The 22,617-nt window shown below is 46.9% G+C and overlaps 1 protein-coding gene across 2 annotated transcripts; it reads left to right on the top strand.

Annotated features, from left to right (window-relative positions):
- Positions 1-574: 574 nt before the first annotated feature.
- Positions 575-21,316, top strand: LOC135804728 (V-type proton ATPase 116 kDa subunit a 1-like). Of its 2 annotated transcripts, XM_065318672.1 has the most exons (25): positions 575-820; positions 2,341-2,361; positions 2,999-3,077; positions 3,499-3,596; positions 4,154-4,282; positions 4,968-5,022; positions 5,603-5,642; positions 6,013-6,139; positions 6,513-6,595; positions 7,104-7,275; positions 8,098-8,232; positions 9,104-9,254; positions 9,459-9,595; positions 11,284-11,420; positions 11,994-12,102; positions 13,039-13,157; positions 14,045-14,090; positions 14,691-14,786; positions 15,470-15,559; positions 16,750-16,851; positions 17,308-17,400; positions 17,763-17,883; positions 18,336-18,440; positions 19,994-20,063; positions 20,567-21,316. In XM_065318672.1, exons 1-25 carry the CDS (start codon positions 725-727, stop codon positions 20,661-20,663), a joined length of 2,508 nt encoding a protein of 835 aa, XP_065174744.1. In that variant the 5' UTR covers positions 575-724; the 3' UTR covers positions 20,664-21,316. The 2 variants fall into 2 exon arrangements, 1 of the variants encoding a protein (XP_065174744.1); XR_010551077.1 differs by lacking the exons at positions 18,336-18,440; positions 19,994-20,063; positions 20,567-21,316 and having other exon boundaries at positions 17,313-17,400.
- The last annotated feature ends 1,301 nt before the right edge of the window (positions 21,317-22,617 follow it).

Genomic DNA, 22,617 nt, shown 5'->3' with positions numbered 1-22,617 from the left:
CCTCATCGCCGCTCGCGTCAGATTCACTCTCGCTCAGATGAGTACTCAGGCGCGATGTCACGCATGCCGTGATTCTCACGGCCAGGCGAATCAGCTGATCGCACCTGACAAGTCCTTGTAAGATTTGCTGTTGCTGTGCTTCCTCGCTGGTTGGTAAATTTGATTTCTTCATTCAGGGACGATTTATTTGAGCTAGGAGGACTCAACGGAGCTCTCTTTCTCACCACATTACACTGGAAATTCTCCAGGGACATCCAGCCTAGGCTGGTGCCGTCAGTGTCCTCAGAAAGCTTTTCTGACACGGCCTCAAGAGATGCACTCCCATTCTCGAAATGCGCGCATGGCGGATGGTCGTCTTTTCCAATTTCACCAGACTTCAGCCGATCGCTACTGCAAAAAATTGTATGGTAAGTATGGTTGTTTTTTACACCGTTGGAAAGCTTTGGACCTCAGCTACGCGTGGAGCACCATTTTAGTTGTCTCCTAGCAACAAAACTCACAGAAAATGCGATTTTACTGTAAGGGTCACATACGACCCTTTCGCTTATGTGAGACCCATAAAGGGTTAAAGCAAGAAGTTGCCTCCGAGTGTCAGTAGCGGTATTTGGGAAACAAAGACGTTGATCGTGTGGTGTTGCCGCGAGTCGTTGATGCTATTGTAATCTTCCCTCATGTCGTGCGACTGTTGGGGAGCCAAGTGAGGCCGGATAAAGCAGCTTCAAAGATGGGGTCGCTATTCCGCTCCGAGGAGATGACCCTAGCCCAGCTATATCTGCAAGCGGATTCTGCGTACTATTGCGTTAGCGAGCTGGGCGAATTGGTATGTGTTTCCTCACCAGTCATACTGAACGTGCATGCAACCTGTCTTCTCTGCCCTTCACAACATCTTGGACGTATACATGTAGACGGTTTGAATAGAAGTCATAACAATACTTGTACATGAGTGCACACAGCATGAATATACAATGTAAGTTTGTATCATGGATATAAATAATTTGCTGGATAGAAAGAACTATTAGGATAAGTTCAGCATAAGTAAAATGTAACGTAATGAACTGGTTGCGTTCCAGGAACAGCCTTTTCTGCCTTCTCCTCTAACCGTATGGTCAAATTCTCAATTCAAGTTGTGAACATGTAACCAATATGTAATGACTCTGAGCAAGAGTACATAACCCCCAGAGTGTGCAACGCCTGATCCAGCTCTGCATAGGGTCTTGGTCGAGCGTAATCGGATCTTTGCGTCATAATACCGTACACATCTGAGGGGAACCCGGGGAGTCGCGGGTACTCTCGGATCAGAAACAACGGTGCCCTGCCTCGAGACCGGCCTTGTGCTGGTGTGGAGTGTACGCATGACATCAGAAGATCCGATTCCGCTCGACCTAGACCCTATGCAGAGCTGGATCAGGCGTTGCCCACTCTAGGGGGTTATGTACTCTTGCTCTGAGGGATATGCAGGTAAAGGAAATGTCTTACTCTTGGGGGTTATGTACTCTTGATCACATTTGGGTGGGTAATGATGAAAATGCATACTAGTACTTTTGCAGCTGATGCCGTCATGCTTATGCGAGAGGGGACATTTCTCTGGCCAAAATGTTGCTATGGCAATCTATTTACAGGTGTACTACCCAGCGACCACTTACTGGTTGCATGTGCTCCCACCAAACGGAACTTGTAGGAGACGGAGGCTTGTGTATGTATTTGTTTCTGTGTATGTATGTATGTATGTATGCACCGTATTTGCCGGAGTATAACCCGCACCTGAGCATAGTGCGCACCCCCCCCCCCCCCCCTTACCAATGTTTGGGCAATTCAATGTGTATCCGGAGTTTGACACGCAGCCTAGATTTCAGAAAATTATGGATTATAAAGACAGTATTATAGTGCGACCATTGACAAAATTATCATAAAATTTAAAAAGATGTACAGTACCGTCACTGCATCTGTATAATGCACATGCTACCTATTATAATGGGGTCTTGTATCCATCTCGCATTTGCAGTGTAGCTGGCAGAAGACGCCACAAATGCATGCATACTGGATATGGCTTGTGCCGGGTCAGAGACTCATAGGTGGCAAACTTCGCAACCGTTTGATACATTGCACTACTTTTATGAAGTGCATGCTTTTTCATATCCGGAGCATAGCACGCACCTGGGATTTGGGGCCTGAAATAGCGCATCTAAATTGCGCACTGTACTCCAGCAAATATTGTATGTACAGTGTATGTGTGTATACGTGTGTGTGTGTGTATGTGTGTGTGTGTGTGTGTGTGTGTGTGTGTGTGTGTGTGTATGTGTGTGTGTGTGTGTGTGTGTATGTGCATGTGTTTTATCACAGGGCCTTGTGCAGTTCCGAGATGTAAGTCTGACTCATTCAGTATAAAGGATGTATTGGTATCGGTATGTCTGAATTTGCCAGTTTGTGGCTGTTATGATTTGCACTGTGAAATTTGTTATGCCCATGATTCGGATTTAGAGTTCAAAATTGGTTACATTCCTTTAAAGTTTTCAATATCCCATTTGTGCAAAGCACCATAACATCATCCCTTAGACCGTTTTGCTGGAGATCAGTATCCTGCAAGTGCAATCACGTACGCTCATGCAACTGGTTGATTATCGTGCACACGCAAAGAAGCTCTCCTCAAAGCGTCACCATGTTCTCTCGATTACATCATTCTCCCTCGAGGGTACAGTTACAGGTACTCCTAGCACTGTGCTTTGGTCATGCAACCGTGGCACTTTATCTCCGAACCGTGACATCCTGGGACCATCAAACTATCCTATTGCGCACTGATGGAAGGTCGGATTTACAGAGAGTTTCCAGTATCAACATTGAAAAGCATTTCCTGTCGCGTTTACTGCCCTCTCTTCTGGGGGTCAAACAAGCTTGGAAAGGGAACTATAGTTTGCTCCTATGTGATCCCTGTTTGTGTGGATGTTATATTAACCGGCGTGCGCAATTACTTTGCGACTGGCGTTGATGTACTATATCTTAGCTCAATCCAGAAGTGAGTGCTTTCCATCGCAAGTATGTCAGCGAAGTACGACGCTGCGATGAGATGGAGCGCAAACTTCGTGAGTAGCAAGAGCTTGCTTCCTGGCACCGGCAATGGCTGCTGCTGCTGCTGTTGCTACTGTTGGTGGTGGTGGTGGTGGTGCTGCTGCTGCTGCTACTGCGGCTACTGCTGGTGGTGCTGCTGCTGCTGCTGTTGCTGCTACTGCTGCTGGTGGTGGTGGTGCTAGTGCTAATGCTGCTACTGCTGCTGCTGCTGTTGCTGCTGCTGTTGCTAATGATGTTGGTGTCACAGTCCATATTTCACTCAGTACCTAAAATGGCTCATAAGTCAAGTCATGACGTGCATGAAGGACGAGTCTTGACGTTTTAGCCACCACTTCATTTAGTGTCCCGGGCCTATGGTAGTGCAGTCAGGTTGTATGGCAATAGGATTGTGCATTGCGGTGCGAGAGAAAATCTATCCTTTCCATTCCAATGCAGGTTTCTTGGAGAATGAAGCTTCTGGTGCGGGCATCCCGGTCCTGGACAAGGGAAACAACCCGGAAGCACCACCGCCTAGTGACATGATGGAGCTTGAAGTAAGTACTGGAGTAGACCATGATAGTGGCCATAGTGATAGTGCATGTATGCTCACACCTGCAATGGAGGTGGTGGTATGTACTGAATGCATGCATGCATGTGTGTGTGTGTTTGTGTGTGTGTGTGTGTGTGTGTGTGTGTGTGTGTGTGTGTGTGTGCCGTGTGTCCAATGCTGTGACTTACATGCCCATTATAACACTGATACAATGTGTGACTGTGTATTGGAGATTCACGGTCATGGAGGAAACTTAGAGATCCAGGATAATACAGTAAAAACCTGCTCTAACCGGATGACGCCCTTGGTGCAGCGAAAACTGCCCTGATAGGACAGGATTCTGCTTGACCCGGGTATGCACATTCGATCAACAGCACTTTGGTGCATGGCAATTTATCCGGTCGATACAGCAGGATTCCGCTTGGCACATGGGCCCGGCAAACACAGGTTTTACTGTATGACTAGTGGCAAGTAGTGGAAAATAGATGAGAGAGATGATTTGAGCCGGTGTACCTGCCAAGTACATCTAGTGTTCTTTTTTTCTCTCTCCTTTTACTAAAGAGCAAGTTTGGGAAGCTTGAGGCAGAAATCTGTGAGATCAATACCAATCATGAGCGGCTAAAGCGTAACTTCCTTGAGCTCACTGAATTGAAGCACATGCTCAGGCAAACTACATATTTCTTTGATGAGGTAAGTGCAATCGACCATGTGTTCCTCAATGTTGCTTGTGTGTGTTTGTTTTGGGGGGGGGGGGGGGAGGAGGAGGGGCTCACTTGTACTGTAGCTTTAGTTTCAAGTTGGAACTATTTGTCGCGGGTTTGAAGTCTGCCAGGGATGTTCTCTCTCTCTCTCTCTCTCTCTCTCTCTCTCTCTCTCTCTCTCTCTCTCTCTCTCTCTCTCTCTCTCTCTCTCTCTCTTTATCTCTCTTTCTTTATCTCTCTCTCTCTTTATCTCTCTCTCTTTCTCCCTCCCTCTCCCTCCCTCTCTCCCTCTCTCTCCCTGTACCTACCTACCTACTTAGTACCTACCTACCTGAGTGACCTACCTAGTACCCACCTACCTACCTACCTAGTACCCACCCACCTACCTACCTAGTACCCACCTACCTACTTAGCACCTACCTACTTAGCACCTACCTACTTAGCACCTACCTACTTAGCACCTACCTACTTAGCACCTACCTACCTGAGTGACCTACTTAGTACCCACCCGCCTACCTACTTAGTACCTACCTACCTAGTACCCACCTACCTACCTACTTACCTACCTACCTGCCTACCTTATCATACCTGTACCTACTGCCTACCTACCCTCCTGTGGGGCCTATACACATCATGTTTGTCTTCTCTACATCGGTGTGTTGTTATTGTTGCAGGCCGCATCACTTCTCCGGTATGGAAGAGAGCAGCCACAGAGAGATGAACAAAAAAGTGAGCTAGCTTTTGTCTTTCTTCTGACAAAATAATGACTCGTCCACACATTGCTGACTTGTCCACGTGTAATTGCTACAGGGTAATGAAAATCGACCTTTTATGTCATCACGCTGTGGGCTGCATCTCTGCAGCATAACCTTGAGCTTAGAGTGAGCCATTACTGTTCAGTCTGTGGCAGGAACTTAACTTACCTGTGTCCTTGAATCACTGGATTCTTGAGGTCCCGGGTATGAGGGAATCTGAATTCCTGGAGTAATGCAAGTAGCCGTATGCACTTGAACCGTCACCACCAAAGTAGACAAAGAGGAAGATTGTCAAGTACAGCCGCGGCAGTAGGGTGAAACCTGATCTTATGAATTCACAAAAAGCCTCTAGCACATTCACTGTACATTGTACATCCCAGCCTCCTTAGTGCCCGGGTTGCACATCTCCGGCCGGAGCTGTCAGATTAATGAGTGCATCACGCAAATCACACAAGCACTCACTAGCTGCATGATGATCAAAGAAGTGCTACGCCGTCTTCACGTAATGCCGAGACGTGTGCTCTTTGGATGGGGTTTTTTCCTTCCCTGCACAGAGCTCCTGGATGACTATCGGCCTGGAAGCAGTCCACTATCGTAAGTGTGCCGTACTATATTGGGTTATTAGCTATGCCGCAGTGCACCGTGTGTCCCATGCACTCTGCAGTACACCGTGTGTCCCATGCACTCTGCAGCATAGTACATGTACTCTGCAGTATAGCGCATGTACTGTGCCGAGAACAGTGCACATGACCTACACGATTTATAGGCATGCAAGTTGTAATTATCGTGCGGCTTGGATTGATCTGTGCTTTGCTAGTTCACTCGTTAGATACATCAGTGCTAGTATCACATTATCTCGACCTCCATTGTGTATGCAGTTTACCACATGAGTTCTATTATAAATCATTGTGAATCTGGATAAATCTGAGTGTTTTCTGGACGTTGCTCCCTGGCTTCCCTGCAGGTTTGTTGCTGGCGTGGTTAGCCGGACCCGTATTGTTGCGTTTGAGCGAGTACTGTGGCGCGCATGTCGGGGAAACGTCTTTCTACGCCATGAAGAGATTGACTGTGAGCTGAAAGATCCCGTGACGGTAAGGGCAGGGGCGCACTTCTGCCTGGCAGCCCTCTGCTGTACGTGAGTGGGCTGTACAGCATCTGAGTGGTGCCGCACAAGGGGTTTTGAGGGAAATGCTGTGGTACCCATTGCATCACAATGGCGTTCCGGCTTCCAATTACTAGTACATGTTCTGTGCTAGTCTGCTATGCAAGTGCGTAGCATGTGACATGTGCTCTGACCGGTGTTCCTCTGTATGTGTGTGTGTGTGTGTGTGTGTGTGTGTGTGTGTGTGTGTGTGTGTGTGTGTGCGTGTGTGTGTGTGTGTGTGTGTGTGTGTGTGTGCGTGTGTGCGCGCGTGTGTGTGTGTGCGCGCGTGTGTGCGTGTTGTGTTCTTGTCCACATGACAGGGGGCTGCGATGTACAAGAACGTGTTCATTCTCTTCTTCCAGGGCGAGCAGCTGAGGTCGCGAGTCAAGAAGATCTGCGAGGGGTAAGTGCAGAAGCTACATGACTGTACTTATTCCCAAAATTCATGTACAGACAGATAGAGGAAAAATTGCATGGTCGATTGGAACCAAAGTCCTATAGTGCATGGACCTTAATGTACTAGGATCATACACCTACAATCCTGATGTGGATCTTGCTGTTAATCGAAGGTGAAAATGAGGATTGATATGTGTTGTTTAACCTGCTGACAGGACTCGCTCACCCGTCCCGCTGCTAAAACACAGCCAGGGAGGGGTCAAAGTGGTTAGGCACTCTTGCAGTACTTCGCAGTACTGCAAAACTTCGATGAAGTACAAGAAAACACCTATTATGTATGTAGATCTACTATGACTCATAGCGCATAGCTGACCACTAAAGGGCCACGTGCCGCATCGTAAATATGGCCCATGCCAGATTTTGCTGTGCAAAAAGCGATATGCTCAGCTGGCATTTGTGTTGCTCAGAAAAGGAACACGTGGTCAATTGCTGTATCTGTTGCATTTGCCATGCAGCTTCCAAGCCACTCAGTATCCTTGTCCAGAGACTACAGCAGAGCGCCGTGAGATGGCAATGGGTGTTTCCACGCGTATCGAGGATCTCGGTGTCGTGCTAATCCAGACGACGGATCATCGGTATCGTGTTCTGCAAGGCATGGCGAAGGACATCAAGGACTGGGCAAATAATGTAAGTAAGGCCGGTAGCAAGGCCAGTAGCAAGGCCAGTAGCAAGGCCAGTAGTAAGGCCGGTAGCAAGGCCGGTAGCAAGGCCGGTAGCAAGGCCAGTAACAAGGCCGGCAGGAAGGCCAGTAGTAAGGCCGGTAGCAAGGCCGGTAGCAAGGCCAGTAGCAAGGCCGGTAGCAAGGCCAGTAACAAGGCCGGTAGCAATGCTATGAACATATGCATACCGCATACCAAAGTCAGATCTGCGTGTGCTCTTGCTTTCCAGCCCAGCGCACAGGTCACTCAGCACAGAGAACAGAGCATGCCCCCCCCCCCCCCCCCTCCCCGCCAGTGTCAACAGCCCCCGGACTTATCAATGCGATATGCTTATTCGAGACGTGATGGAGCTAAAGGTCAGGTCGCTGAATGTCAATACCACAAAAAAATAAACACAAACAAACAAACAAACACAGCAGTCCTTGTGCTAACTGTTGCACGTAATGACTCATCAATATATCATGCTTTTTAATTGCCAGTGTTGCCAGCCACTACGGGTAACTAGTAAACCTTTGTCCTTTCTTCTTTATCGTAATATTCAGTTTCCTACTTCACAAGTCTAGGACAAATTGTTTGCTGTGTGGGCTGTAAGCACTGATTTGGAGGCTTGTTAAAATGAATGCCTTTTTCGGGAGAGGTCAACATGACGGGGCAGAAGGATTTTTGGACGCTCGCACGCCGTCAAACCCTACCCCGAAAACCCATGAATTTCCGCCGGCCTCACAATTGCTGCCGGCCACGGCCCGTGTTGTGACGTTATTTGTGGTACACTAACGCTATGATCATGCAGGTGAAGAAGATCAAAGCCATCTACCACACACTGAACATGCTGAACGTGGACGTGACGCACAAGTGTCTCATTGGCGAGTGCTGGTGTCCGGTGGCCGATCTGGAAAGTATCCGGGCGGCTCTTCGGCGAGGATTCGTGAGTTGTTCGCCTCGTCGCTCTGTGTTTTGTGTGGCTTCTGACGAGGATAATGACGGGAGGGGTTGGTGGATGTGGAAGTGTGTTTTTCTGAGTGTGCAATTCATTGCTTCGTGTGGTATATTAGTATATTAGTAGATGTAAACTCAGGAGGATGCACATCTGCTTAGGAACAGTCTGTAAATAACGGCATTTTCTGAATGGAATTTTGCAATCGGGGGTGGTGTGTTTTGAAAGTACTCACCAGTGTTGCAAACTGTTGATATAGTCTGGAAAAGATATAGTCCAGAAAAGATATAGTCTGGAAAAGATATAGTCTGGAAAAGATATTGTCCGGAAAAGATATAGTCTGGAAAAGATATAGTCCCGGAAAAGATATTGTCTGGAAAAGATATTGTCTGGAAAAGATATAGGCTGGAAAAGATATAGTCTGGAAAAGATATAGTCTGGAAAAGGATCCAGCCAATGGCTAGGATACCGGTGCGTTTTTGTTTGGGAGCCGAGGAATTGGCACGAGGAGAAATTTCTAAACTTTTTATTTGAGGAAAGAGTGAAGAAAATGTTGAAAATGTTGAACTGTCTCTTCTGGGATGACGGCTACACCATAGCTCAGTGGTTAGAGCATCGCTGGCTACAAGCGAGGATCCCTGGTTCGAGTCCTGGTGGTGACAGTCAATTTTTTTCTTCTTCAGACTTTTCCCGTTTGCGTCTTTCCCTCAAACTAGTGGGAAAGTATCAGTATAATTATACTCATACAGTTTGGCCGTTCGTAATATTACTATAAACTACCAGTCCCTTATTATTCTTTGACTGATGGGAGACGTGTTGCAGCCCAACACACATTTGTCCTCTGCCTCATGTTGTTTGACAGGCATCTAGTGGCTCGTCCGTGATGCCCATCCTAAACGTGATGACAAGTAGCATGAATCCGCCGACTTACAACAAGGTCAACAAGTTCACCGCCGGTTTTCAGAACATCATAGATGCGTACGGCGTTGCTACGTATCGCGAAGTCAATCCTGGTAGGACTGGGTGCACAGCACACTGTGTTGTCTTGTGACATCTGCTCCCTTGTGCACTGCATTTGCCAGCATACACACGGCATTGCACAACTACAACATCTACTCTCCATCATCCTTGCTCTGTCCTGGTATCGTACTCGTAACGTTATGTACACTCTACCGTGGCGTGTTGTTGTGCGTGTGTCATCTGGTGGTATGTTTCAGCTCCGTTTTCCATCATCACCTTCCCGTTCTTGTTTGCTGTGATGTTTGGCGACTGTGGACATGGCCTCATGATGCTTCTCTTTGCACTCGTTCTCGTTCTGAATGAGAAGAAGCTGGCGACATTGAAGGGAGGGGAGGTAAGCGTTCATATTATCACTCGTGTTCCTAGCTGTGTTTCTAACCTGATACACTGCATTTGTCCTAAATCAGACATTCCTCTGTGTTTGAGATCTACTACATAAAATAATTGGAGCACATCAATGGATTTGGAAGCTTGGGCATGTGAGATGCATTGCAAGAAGGCCATGGCACACCCTATCTCACCCTATTTTCAATGCTCCACTTGTCAAATTTTCTGTTCTCTCTGTCTGCCTTCTCTTTCTGTCTGTATTTCTCTCTGTCTGTCTCTCTTTCTGTTTTTCTGTCTACCTCTATCTTTCCGTCTGTCTCTCTCTCTCTCTGTCTCTCTCTGTCTGTCTCTCTCTCTCTCTGTCTCTCTCTGTCTCTCTGTCTCTCTCTGTGTGTCTCTCTCTCTGTCTCTGTCTCTCCCTGTCTCTGTCTCTCTGTCTCTCTCTCTCTCTCTCTCTCTCTCTCTCTCTCTCTCTCTCTCTCTCTCTCTCTCTCTCTCTCTCTCTCTGTCTCTCTCTCTCTGTCTCTCTCTCTCTCTCTCTCTGTCTGTCTGTCTGTCTGTCTGTCTCTCCTCTCTCTCTCTCTCTCTCTCTCTCTCTCTCTCTCTCTCTCTCTCTCTCTCTCTCTCTCTCTCTCTCTCTCTCTCTCTCTCTATCTATCTATCTATCTATCTATCTCTCTCTCTCTCTCTCTCAGGCTCTCTCTCTCTCAGGCTCTCTCTCTCACACAGACTCTCTCTCTCTCTCAGGCTCTCTTTCTCTTTCTCTTTCTCTCTCTCTCTCTCTCTCTCTCTCTCTCTCTCTCTCTCTCTCTCTCTCTCTCTCTCTCTCTCTCTCTCTCTCTCTCTCTCTCTCTCTCTCTTTCTCTCTCTCTTTTTCTCTCTCTCTCTTTTAAACTAATACAGTCGTCCCTCTCTAATCCGGCACCTTTTGCTACGGCATTTTCTGCTGGATTATCGAGGGTGCTGGATTAAGAAATCCTGCCCTCTGACCCGGCCCTACCCAATTGCATGCATGGATCATATGTACATGTATGTCAAAACGCAGGGTTTTTCCGTGTCGACCCAAGTATTTGGTGCACGGCTTTATATTCTCAATTGTTCTCCGGGAATATACACAGTGATAAAGTAAAACAGAGAACATGTTCACATGTACTCTTGCACACACACGCACACACACACACACACACACCTGAAAATTGGCAGGACACTACTCCTTGCTAAATATAAATAAGAAAGTATGGTTGACTGCCGTTGTCTCCTGGACAAGCCTAGCCTGGCCTGGCAAGGAGTGCACCTGTACGGTACGCGATTTACGACTGCCGGATTATGAAATCAAACTACGTGCAGTTTGAGCGATTCGTTTCAAAAAGTCACTGCCGGAGGCGGAATTCAAGTGCCGGATTAAGATGTAGGAATTAAACGAAAAAAATCGGTTTCGTCAGAAAGTGCGCCGGTTGGCAAGGGTTCCGGATAAACAAGTGCCGGATTAGAGAGGGACGACTGTACTCTGATAATCAGTCTCTCTTTAATAATAAGTATACATGTATAATTCTGGTTTAAGTCCTGGTCACGGGTAACAGTCAAGAGTCCTGGTGGTAACAGTCAATGTTTTCTTCAGACTTTTCCCGTTTGTGTCTTTCCCTCAAACTAGTCAACATGTATAATTATATTATTATCCCTCTGGATCGCATTCAGATTTTTGGTACGTTCTATGGTGGCCGCTACATCATTCTGTTGATGGGTCTTTTCTCCATATACACCGGCCTGGTGTACAACGACTGCTTCTCTAAGTCATTCAACATCTTTGGCTCGTCTTGGAGTGTCAATAAGATGTAAGTGCTGTGTATACAATAATCAACGTCGTGGATAACAACAACTTACGAATAATGACACTATCTTCGGACTAAATAGCTATTACATTTTGTCTGCAGGCTTTCAATCTCGCAAATAGCGATAACTCGTGAATAACCACTCTGTTCTCATGCCCGATCGAGGGTCGGCGATATTTGCCAGTTTGACTGTATGGTCTACTAGAATATTATACTGCATTCACCAGTGCATATACAGAGGGTCCGGTCACTCGTACACTTGCGATTTTGTTGTTATAATATGTCTACAGCAATGTTGCAGGGAGGTTTGGTGTCATTACTGAAAAACTGCCAAACCGCGTTACCTCAAGGATCGAGGCACAGGTGCGGCTGAAGCGGTGGCAGGTGAGTATATCGGATCCACCAAAGTGGCCGAACCAAAGAACCCATCAGATCAACATGTATTGTTCCGGGGGGGGGGGGGGGGGGGGAGAGGGGAGGGGGAGGGGGGGGGGGGGAGGGTACTGTTAGTGTGATCTTGTGCGTTTGCAAGTTTCACCTCATTGCTTTTCATTGTACTTTGTTTCATGTTGGCAGTGAACTGAAGCATGTGCGGCCAGGAGGTACTCTATCGCTCAGACTGGGCTCTAAAGGAAAACACAGCGACTTTGACATCCATAATCCGTACCCGTTGGGTCTTGATCCAGTATGTGCCAACGTGCGCTAATGTATCCAGTATGTGCCAGTGTGTGCTGTACCACGTAGGGTATTTCCTAAGCAGCTCCTGACTTGCTTCCAGGAATATTTCGACCCGAGTAGCATCAGACCCCCGATGCGGGGGCAAGTGTGGTTTTAAGCTTGCATCCGCATGGTCAAACCTTGCACCTCGTGATGTACAGAATGTTTGGCAGAGAACTGCTCAAGAGCCTGTGAATCCGACCGCTGCTTACCCGAGTGTGTGCATGGGCCAGATCGAATGCATGTGGTTGCATGCATGTGTATGCTTGTGCGTGTGTGTGTGTGGGGGGGGGGGGGGGTATGTATAGATGTATGTGTGTGGGGGGGGGGGGGGTATGTACAGATGTATGTGTGTGTGGGGGGGGGGGGGTATGTAAAGACTATAGATGTGTGTGTGTGTGGGGGGGGGGGGGGGGTATGTATTGATGTGTGCCTGGATATGCCGGTACACATGGTAAACTCTACAGGTGTACAATTGTGCATTTGCACTGCATCGAGTAGTGTGCCAACCATGGCTTTTCTCGTCTATCTTCCGCGGCCTCTGCAGGTCTCACTTTCACTATTTATCATGTCAAGTGCATGTGCAATTACGCTCACCGTGAAATCCGACCCGAAGTGCTAAACTGACGCCTTGGACCTGTTCTGATTACACCACTGTACTGATTCATGTGTACGTCCAGCCACACGCGTACCACTTCCAGGGCGCCAAGGGCTGTGCAAGTAGAGGGTGCCAAGTACGCGCTGTGGGTCGGATTTCACCGGGCACAACTGTAATTATTTGTAGAAACTTGCTGTGCATTCAGTCCAGGTTCTCCGCAGTACATGTGTCATTGTGTTGAGTAGGCTGCATGCAGGCAACATCGCTGCTAGACCGATTTGGCATTACTCTGTTTGTTCCGTGTAGATCTGGCAGGTGGCCAGTAACAAGCTGACTTTCACCAACTCCTACAAGATGAAAATGTCCATCGTCCTCGGAGTTAGTCAGATGATGTTTGGTGTCATCCTGGGCCTTTTCAATCACCTGTAAGTTCCCCGGCGTCACTCCTATCTGGTGATGAGTCAATGATCACCTCTTGTGAATCAACTTGACTTGGTGCTAGAGAGTTAAAAGGAGCAAGAGACTTGTCCGTTGCACATGTGCATGTTTATCAAAACTATTACGGGCACCAGATGCATTGTTTTCGTCAGATTTGCAGCCCCAGCGGTAAACTTGAGATAGCTCACACGGGCGCATTGTACTGGTAAAGTGTATTGATTAAGAAAGAAGAAAGGACCAATACGTTACGAGTAATTTATACTATTGCACTATTGGCTCAATATCCGAGTTTTTAAAACGTGTATTGACTTGATGCTAATTGATAACCAATCTCAATAGCAATTGATGCTAATTGATAACCAATCTCAATAGCAATTGGTGCTAATTGATAACCAATCTCAATAGCAATTGGTGCTAATTGATAACCAATCTCAATAGCAATTGGTGCTAATTGATAACCAATCTCAATAGCAATTGGTGCTAATTGATAACCAATCTCAATAGCAATTGGTGCTAATTGATAACCAATCTCAATAGCAATTGGTGCTAATTGATAACCAATCTCAATAGCAATTGGTGCTAATTGATAACCAATCTCAATAGCAATTGGTGCTAATTGATAACCAATCTCAATAGCAATTGGTGCTAATTGATAACCAATCTCAATAGCAATTGGTGCTAATTGATAACCAATCTCAATAGCAATTGGTGCTAATTGATAACCAATCTCAATAGCAATTGATGCTAATTGATAACCAATCTCAATAGCAATTGGTGCTAAGCGTTTTGCCCGTGTGGTGCAAATCGCCAGCAATCATGTATCAACATCTGCATCGTATTTTGGTATCATTCTGGCTGTTCTTGCTATACTCAGACATTTCCGCCGACGCATCAATATCATTGGTATGTTTGTACCTGAGGTGAGTCAGTGACAGTCAAACGTTCAAAACATATTGCGCAGATTTGAAATGCTGTAGGGTGTCACATTGCCGGCTGTATTGACAATTGTGAGCACTGTTGAGGGGTATCGCTGCCGCCATGCCGCCATGCCAACGGGACTTCTGAAGCCGACGTCAGAAGTCAGCTTGTTCCTGCGCTAGGTCAGCAGCATAGGAATAACTCACAGTTGAGAAGATGCGTAGGCCCTAGTTGAGAGTGTGTGTTCGTTTCCTGGTTGAAAGAAACCAACCAGGTATGTGCTGACCTGGTTCGGAGATTGAGTTCCTTTGGTCTGCACAGTAATTGTTTATTCGCCTTAAAATCAATTTGAATTGTGGTGAATCAATGATTGGAACAAAGCGGGGCACATACATGTTAGCTGCTAGGTGCTTATGTATGATTAGACTATAGTTGCAGACTGTGCGGCTGTATCTTAGGCTTAGCCACTACCCGCTCACGTGCAAGTAACACAAATCGCGGGAAATGTTTGTTCATTTTTCTGTTCACTTGAAAGCCTGCTTAGACCAGAGTGAATCGTGTCCTTCTGGTATGTAATATCATTACTTGCGCTTGGCATGCAGGTTCTGTTCCTGGGTTGCATATTTGGCTATCTGGTCTTCATGATCTTCTTCAAATGGCTAGCAGTGGACTCAGATACACTCAGTGACAAAGCAGGGGTAAGTGATTGTACACACTGTGACATGGTGTGCAGTATCAGTATAACAGTCTCCCCTCGCCGCATGATCATGACTGATATAACAGCTTGGTCATGACGGCTAGCTAGTCACTGCACCGCTAGCTTGGCATACTGAGCTATCTGAGGTTTGGTTGTTATTAGTTAGGTCTTGTGTGGCTGGATGAACATAATGATCATATGGACATGGCCAGTGGTGCCATTCCCCTAGATAAAGACAACGAAGGTTGTCAGGGTTGACAAGTTGGTGTCAACTGCTGCCGCTGAACGCTATCAGTTTTTGTTTATTGTTTTGTGAATATTATTTAACCTCAGTCATTATAGCACAATTGTCTTTGTTAGAAGGCCAATGCACTAATCCATGGCGCTACAAGAGCTTCCGTGTTTCCGATAAAGTCCGATTAGCATGAGTTCAGGTTCGAGTTTGTGGAAATCGGGGAAATGGAACACCGGAATGCAGGTCACAGTCTCAACTTCTCCGCATACACTACGCATAGATAACAATGCAGCACACTGTAGCAATTCATCTTTTGGTAATGGGACCACATGACATGATAGTGAAACAATACTCGCTGCATGCTGCATGGTGCTGCATGCTGCATGGTGCTGTTGCTGCATGCTGCATGGTGCTATTGCTGTTGCTGTTGCTGCTTCTGTGTTTTGCAGGCTCCCAGTCTTCTCATCATGTTAATCAACATGTTCCTTAGTTTTGGAAAAGAAATCAAGGATAGTCAGGGGGAGTTCTACAGAGGACAGGTAGGTCGCATACGAGACTCATAGACTGGCTGCTGCTGCTGGTGCTAGCATCCTTCCCCAGGCTACATGGGGCATTGCAGGTTGCCCTGATATGCTATGAGCACAGTAGGACATGAACGCGTGTAGGATATGAAGCAGTGTGATTGGCGTGCAGTGAATTAGGATATGAATGTATTTTAATCGGCCGTACTGAGAAGTGAAAAAATTCCAGTATCTAGCTAAAATCATCTTCTAATGTACCATTGTTTTGTTTCTGAGGCTCAGTCCCACACATGCCGTCCCGGTCTTGCCGCTGACTTATTTATTTTGAAAGTGTATTAAGCAGATAAAGGTGAAGGGCATAACAACCCAGGTGATAAGATCTGGCATATTTCGCTAAATATCGCACATTTGCTGACCTTTAAACACCGCTTAAACCCCCAAAGTGTCCAAAGAGGTACCCTATTATGTTGATTTTCTCAATCAGGACACCCCTACCCATGAATTAAAACAGTCCAAAGAGCAATTTTGGGGAAAATTCATTTACCGTATTATCTCTAATATAAGCACAGTCTCCAATAATAGAACACCTTGGGGCGGCATTCAAAAAATAAAGTGCTCAGTCTCCATTATAAGCACACTGTGTAAATTCAATATCTGTACCAGCGAAAAAATCCCTGAAATGTGTGTGTTTGACATGAATTTGGCATGGCAACATGCCTCTGAAATGAGGTTGAAATAATAATGGAACAGTCTCCAATAAAGGAACGTCTCCATTAATAGCACGGGGCGGAGGTACATTGAAAAAATAAAGGACCGTGCTTATATTAGAGATAATACGGTAGGCATGAGCTACCTTAAAATGTTTAGTGACATGGCGGTGCTGATCCAGCTACAGTACCAGGCAGCTCTGTAAACTCTTCTAAACAAGTAGGTGGTATTGTTGTTGCAGCAACATCATTGCTGCAACAGGCCGAAAGCGTCTCATTATGATATCGATTAGCCAGTGTATATCGGCTAATGTAGATCTTCGCTTTCTTTATTCATTGATAAATAATAGCCCCTGAAGCATGTCATGCAGAACTATTTCCCTGGTCTCATGCCGGCGCTTGAGTATATGATCACGGGTTTGATATCAATACCTCTTCTCCCGACTGATTATGTGTGTGCATGTAATGTTGTGTCCCGTTGACAATGTCTTGCCCTCGTAGGTTGGAATTCAATCTTTCCTGGTAGTGGTGGCTCTCCTGGCCGTGCCCTGGATGCTGTTCACAAAGCCAGTCTACGTCTATATGCAACGCAATCACCTGAAGGTAAGCCCGCCTGGAGTGCTGCCTGCGTGGACCACACCGGCTTCATGTGATCTGCAGTCACACACTGCTTATCAATACGGCTTTCCTCTCAGTCCTGCTTTCTGCTGCAGCTAGCAGTACTCCTGCGGTCTGTAACAGTGTGCCGCTCAGCTGGTCCCAGCTCAGTTATAGGCTGGTATACTTACTGTCCAGTGACCTATTGGTACTGCTGTTGCTGTTCCTGCTGCTGTTGCTGCTGCGGTTCCTGTTGCTGTTGCTGCTGCTGTTGCTGCTGTTGCTGCTGTTGCTGCTGCTGTTGCTGTTCCTGCTGCTGTTGCTGCTGTTGCTGCTGCTGCTGCTGCTGCTGTTGCTGCTGTTGCTGTTGCTGCTGCCGCTGCTGCTACTGCTGCTTTTACGTCTATTTGCGCTAAGCTACATGGTGTTCTGTTATTGTTCCCCGCAAACATAATGGTACAGCGTAGGTACACTGCACTGGCGGATAAGGAGGAAAATGGATCCTTCTCCAAACAGGCTCGGCATGACAACACTGAAGAAGAAGAGGACGTAGAGGTTAGTGCAGCTGCTACAAGTGCACCTACGTGTGTGCGGGAGGGGGGGGGGGGTGTTAAACTGTAACGTACATGTATATGTGCCACAATGAGGCAGGCAGTGGTGTTGGCGTCTTCCTTGCAGTTTTGCGCAAGGACATGCTTTTCAAGACGCAAACGTCTATTCAGTGATTACCCCGAGGTTACTAGTCAAGCCTCGTTCCTCCATGTATTTACGGCTATGCTTCAATGTAGACCGTATATTCTGGCCATAACAACCGGAAGTGCTAAGTGTGTCGACATGCAATTGGGATATCTCGTGCTGTTAATTAACTTCGATCAGTTGAGTTGTGTTTGTACATGTATAACTTCTTTTGTGCTTAGGAGGAGAGCATTGGTGACATATTCATCCACCAAGCCATCCACACCATTGAGTTCTGCCTGGGTTGCATTTCCAACACCGCATCCTACCTGCGTCTCTGGGCACTCAGCCTGGCACATGCTGGTGAGTTGGCCATGCTTGAAGCTACAGGATCACAACAACTATTGCTTCTGCACTCTGCCAATTGCGACCAGTGAATGTTGCCATGGCGACCAGTGAATGTGGTCATGGTGACCAGTGAATGTTGCTATCATGTGTGAACCATTGGGAGCTACACGACCCGCGTTCTACAAACGCTGAGCTATCTGGACATGGGAATGCTGTGGTCATGAGGCAGCCCAGCTTTAACTGGCCGCGTATACTGATGAGTTTTAAGCTGCCGTTAGAACCCACTGCAGAGACGTAGCTACAGGTGTCACAGTGCAACCACTGTTAGCGCCATAAGTTCATGATGACGTCTTCACAAGTTTTAAAAGTCAATGTGACTCGTGTTTCTTTTAATGTATTCTTATTTTGTTCTTCTGTATGTTGGTCAATGGCATTGTCTTTGTGCACTGTGTGTATTGTGAGTACAGAGCTCTCTGAGGTCTTGTGGGAAATGATGCTTCACATTGGACTGGACTCGGCTGCCCGAGTGGCCGGCCCTCTCCTGCTCTTCAGCACGTTTGCCATCTGGACAGGTATGTACTCTTGTACTGGCATTGCTCTGCCAGCACCGCGTCATAGCAATGTCTGCGTCAAGGTGTTTTAGGCGCATATCTAGGAAGATATGGCTGCGACAGACACGAATACACCACTTTCTTGCTCGTGTTTCGGATCCTGTCGCACTGCTTCGCCACATACTTGGTACTTGCATGTTACCACACAATTATCAAATACAGTCAAACCTCATTAGGACGAACTTCAAGGGACCGAACAAGTTTGTTTGTCTTATCCGGAGTCCAGATCTGACAAACAAATTGATGTGCATAAACAAGAGTATGCAACTGTGGTTATGGGTCAGTGCGCGGCGCGCTGCCTTCATTACATTACTTGCCTCCATCACGCTCTGAAAGCATGCACCCAAACCTACAATTTCTCGTACAAGCCCATCCGTTTTTGCTCGATTCGTTCCAGTACCTACGCGATCTCTAACTTCTGGCGCGCGTGAACTCCAGTTCCGTACGAAAGTCCATTTCAAACCAGAGGGAAAGTGTGGTGTTTGATTTTCCGCGGTGCGCAGACTTCAGCTGAATGATGTAATGAAGGCAGCACGCCGCGCATCTGGCCCATAGAAAAGAGATCACAGTTGCATACTCTTGTTTATGGACTCTTGATATCATGTGGATTGTATTTATGTGAAGGTGCATGCTGTGGCAAATGTAAAACATTTCTTCATAACATAACCCAGCAACAGGTAAGTACAATGTTCAATGAATTCATGACAGCATGTCCTCTGCCTTGTAACATGTTTTGCCAGTACAAGAGGCCTTGACTATCGGAAAAAAAACTACAGCCACTGTAGTGTTCACACATACATATATGGACTGTCACACGCATATATATGTACACAGCGCCGTTTGTACTCCTATCCATTTACATAGGCCGCTTTCCACACCTGTGCTGACAGTCGGTACGCACCGACTCTGTACTCATGCACGCACACCATGACATTCTGTTGGCATCATATTGCGGGGCTTTCCGGAGCTCCGAGTTAGTTGTTGTTTGGAATAAAGTAAGAGACCAACATTACAGCCACCATACCCACTGGGACTGAAAGTTCGTACTACATGCTGATTTTGTTCGAATCACGCTTGAAATTAGTTCGTCTTCACGAAAGTTCGCCGTACAGGAGTTCGTCGTAAACGAATAATTTTGACTTGATATGATGCCTGGCCAACCATAGGATTGGCCCTAGTTTGTACTAAAGGAAAGTTCGCCTTATCAGTGTTCGTCCTAACGAGGCCTGACTGTTGTTTTTATAATATTTACACTAAAGTAGCCCTCGCTTATTCCTCCCCCCCCCCCCCCCCCCCCCGGAAGGTCCACAGAAAGAGGCATAGAGACGTGAAAACAGGTACGCACACCCGCTTGACAGACGTTTGATGTATGGTAGGCTTCTTACCAGATTTCACAGTTTTTGAGTCGCTGCCGGACTGTGTGGCCCGGGCCCACTCACCACGTCATAATCGTCATATCGGTGGGTTTAAATGAACATACCCTGTATGCTGCTGCCGATGTTTTCTGTGTTCAGTTTTGACCATTGCCATTCTGCTGATTATGGAAGGTTTGTCAGCATTCCTGCATGCACTGCGTCTGCACTGGTAAGCCATAGTTACATGATCATCAACTCACACGCATTGCTATACTAACGTTATTCCTGTGTCAACACACACTGTGTTCACAGTCGTGCCACAAGCCGCACACACCGCTGGCCAGTGAGATGGCGGTTACCTTGCCACCAGTTCAGCCTTGGGTACACGCAGGCATGACTCTTTTTCCAAGACGTGCAAATACGATGTATCTGGACGGCGGTACTGCAGGGGCACGTCACAAACTGCTTTACTCATGAGCCAGAATTTCATTGGCCCGCAGTTACACACCACAGTGAAGTAAACTGTGCCATACCATACAAGATGGCACAGTGAAGTTTCACTATCACTGACTTGGTTGAAATGAGTCATAGTACCTGCTGCTTGTGTTATGTTCACTGATCAGCTTTAGAGGGATTGAAAAGGAGGAAAAAATAGTCAGTAAAGAATGATGTCAGTTAGGAAGGCACTCACAGTTGCATGTGTTCATGTATTCCTCTCCGGCTTCGTTGCAGGGTGGAGTTCAACAACAAGTTTTATCGCGGCGAAGGCTACAAATTTCATCCGTTCTCGTTTGAGCTGATTCTCGAGGGTGGAGGGGACGACGTCTAGCTTGTAAGAGCTGGCTTGACTAACTTTGTGCAATTTGCTTGGCACTGATTCAACCGCTTTGTAACTTATAGCTGCCAATTCCCGTTGATATCCTCAGATGATTCTAGTCCTTTTCCTATACTGGCCATATTATTCTATTCTTATTCAGGCTTTTACCACGTTTTTTTTAATTTTCTCTGCACCAAAAACAGTCGGGAGGTAATGAATGACCACATGCAATGTGCTAGAATGACTACAGTCGCAAGGATCATGGATGATGCCGGACTAAACTGATCCGTGCCACTCAGCGGCCGCCGCGCTGTCACATCGGCGCGGGCATCACGGTCACGATGTGTAGTAGTAGCACAGTGGTGTCAGTGTACGGGTGGTCAGGTCACTCAATCTCCCGGTTGTCCTGCGACAGGCAGCTTGAACCCAAAAGATTTTTTTGGAAAGGAATTGTACACCGAGTGCACATCATAGTTTTGCTCTGTTGTTAATCTTTTAAAAAGTAACGCTATTGTATTGTTTTGAATTATCCATAATAATTATTATGGCAGGTTCTATGGTCAAATATACTCATTGATTCACGATTCATTGATCTCTCCTGTGCAGACGTACTGCTAGTAAGAGGTGCTGATTCAGTCGCGGCAGCTACCGTGACTGCAGTTTCACTGGTGTACACATACTCGTACCTATGGATTTGGCCCGAGGCTTCACTTGGCCCAGTACAGTATCGGAACACCGTGTTTGAGAGCGGCTTCAACTCGGTCCACAATTGAACCATGTGACCGTTCAGCACATATTCTAGTTGGCCGAGACCTGAGCCGTTGTGGGTGCATCAGCGATCATGACCCGTGTAGTTCTGTACTGAGACCGATGCCATGCCACTGAGAGTGCAAGGCTACAGCTGTGACTCTGGTCCGTGGGGATATACTGCGACATACCATGCTGCACGGCTCCTGATATGGTTTTGAAAGTTGCAAGACCGGAGATGCCTCTTTACTTATGCCGGGACTGTGCTGCAGTACAGTGTCAGCGGCTCATGAAAATTGAATTCTAATGCAGAACTTTCTCTTGGACTGATCACTAGCTACTAACTACTGTAGCGGACATGGAATCCAGTCGATTGACCGCGGCCGGCGCTCTCAGCGCGTACAGAACGCTGCGTGCAGTGCACGTGTTGATTCGATGCGACCAGAGCGCTGCAGCGCATAAATGCATGTGTGTACCGCTTATCCACGGCTGCATGCATGGCCAGCGCCCTGGGGCCGCTAGAAGTGCGACCGGATTTCCATGTCCACGACAGTAGTATAACCTATATTGCTCGTATGCGGCGGCCTCATCATCGGCTCATTCTGCAAGTTTGCGGCATTATACGTACAGCCAGAGTGCCGGTTATGTTCTCTTGCTTATTATATAGCCTATACCGGGTATAGTCACAATCATGCCGCGTCACCAGGTATCATGACTGCATAGCACACTGATCATCATGACTTGGTAAACTATCAAGCAAGACTTCCGTAGGCATGGGCACACATTTGCACATATCCGTAATCCGTAATGCACCACAACCAGAACCGGTATCGCGTATACGGGAAGGGGGTCAGACCAGAGAGCCGTAAAAATCATGCCAGAGTCACGTGAGAGAGCATGGTCTGACGACTAGGGCTGACCCGAATTTGCCAGCTGAATCTCGATATTTTGCGGCATAATTTTGCTCGTGCATCGTCGAAATTTTGCTTTCATTTTGCTAGGCCACTCAATATTTTGCTCCCTTTTTGCTCCAAAATTTGTGTCACGTGTGAGAAAACTGACCGAAAGTGGGTTACGTGTTGGCAAAAATGAGAAAAAGTGAGTCACGTGTTGGTAAAACCGTGCCGAAATGAGTCATGTGCACCGTATATGTGTAAAATCTCCCAATTCCCAGCCAACACACCCGGCGATATTTTGCTCCACTTTGCCAGCAAATTCC

This window comes from Sycon ciliatum, chromosome 1 (assembly GCF_964019385.1).
Source record: "Sycon ciliatum chromosome 1, ocSycCili1.1, whole genome shotgun sequence".
Taxonomy (NCBI): domain Eukaryota; kingdom Metazoa; phylum Porifera; class Calcarea; order Leucosolenida; family Sycettidae; genus Sycon; species Sycon ciliatum.
Note: the sequence above shows the minus strand (reverse complement) of the source record. Positions and strands in the feature narration are given on the sequence as shown.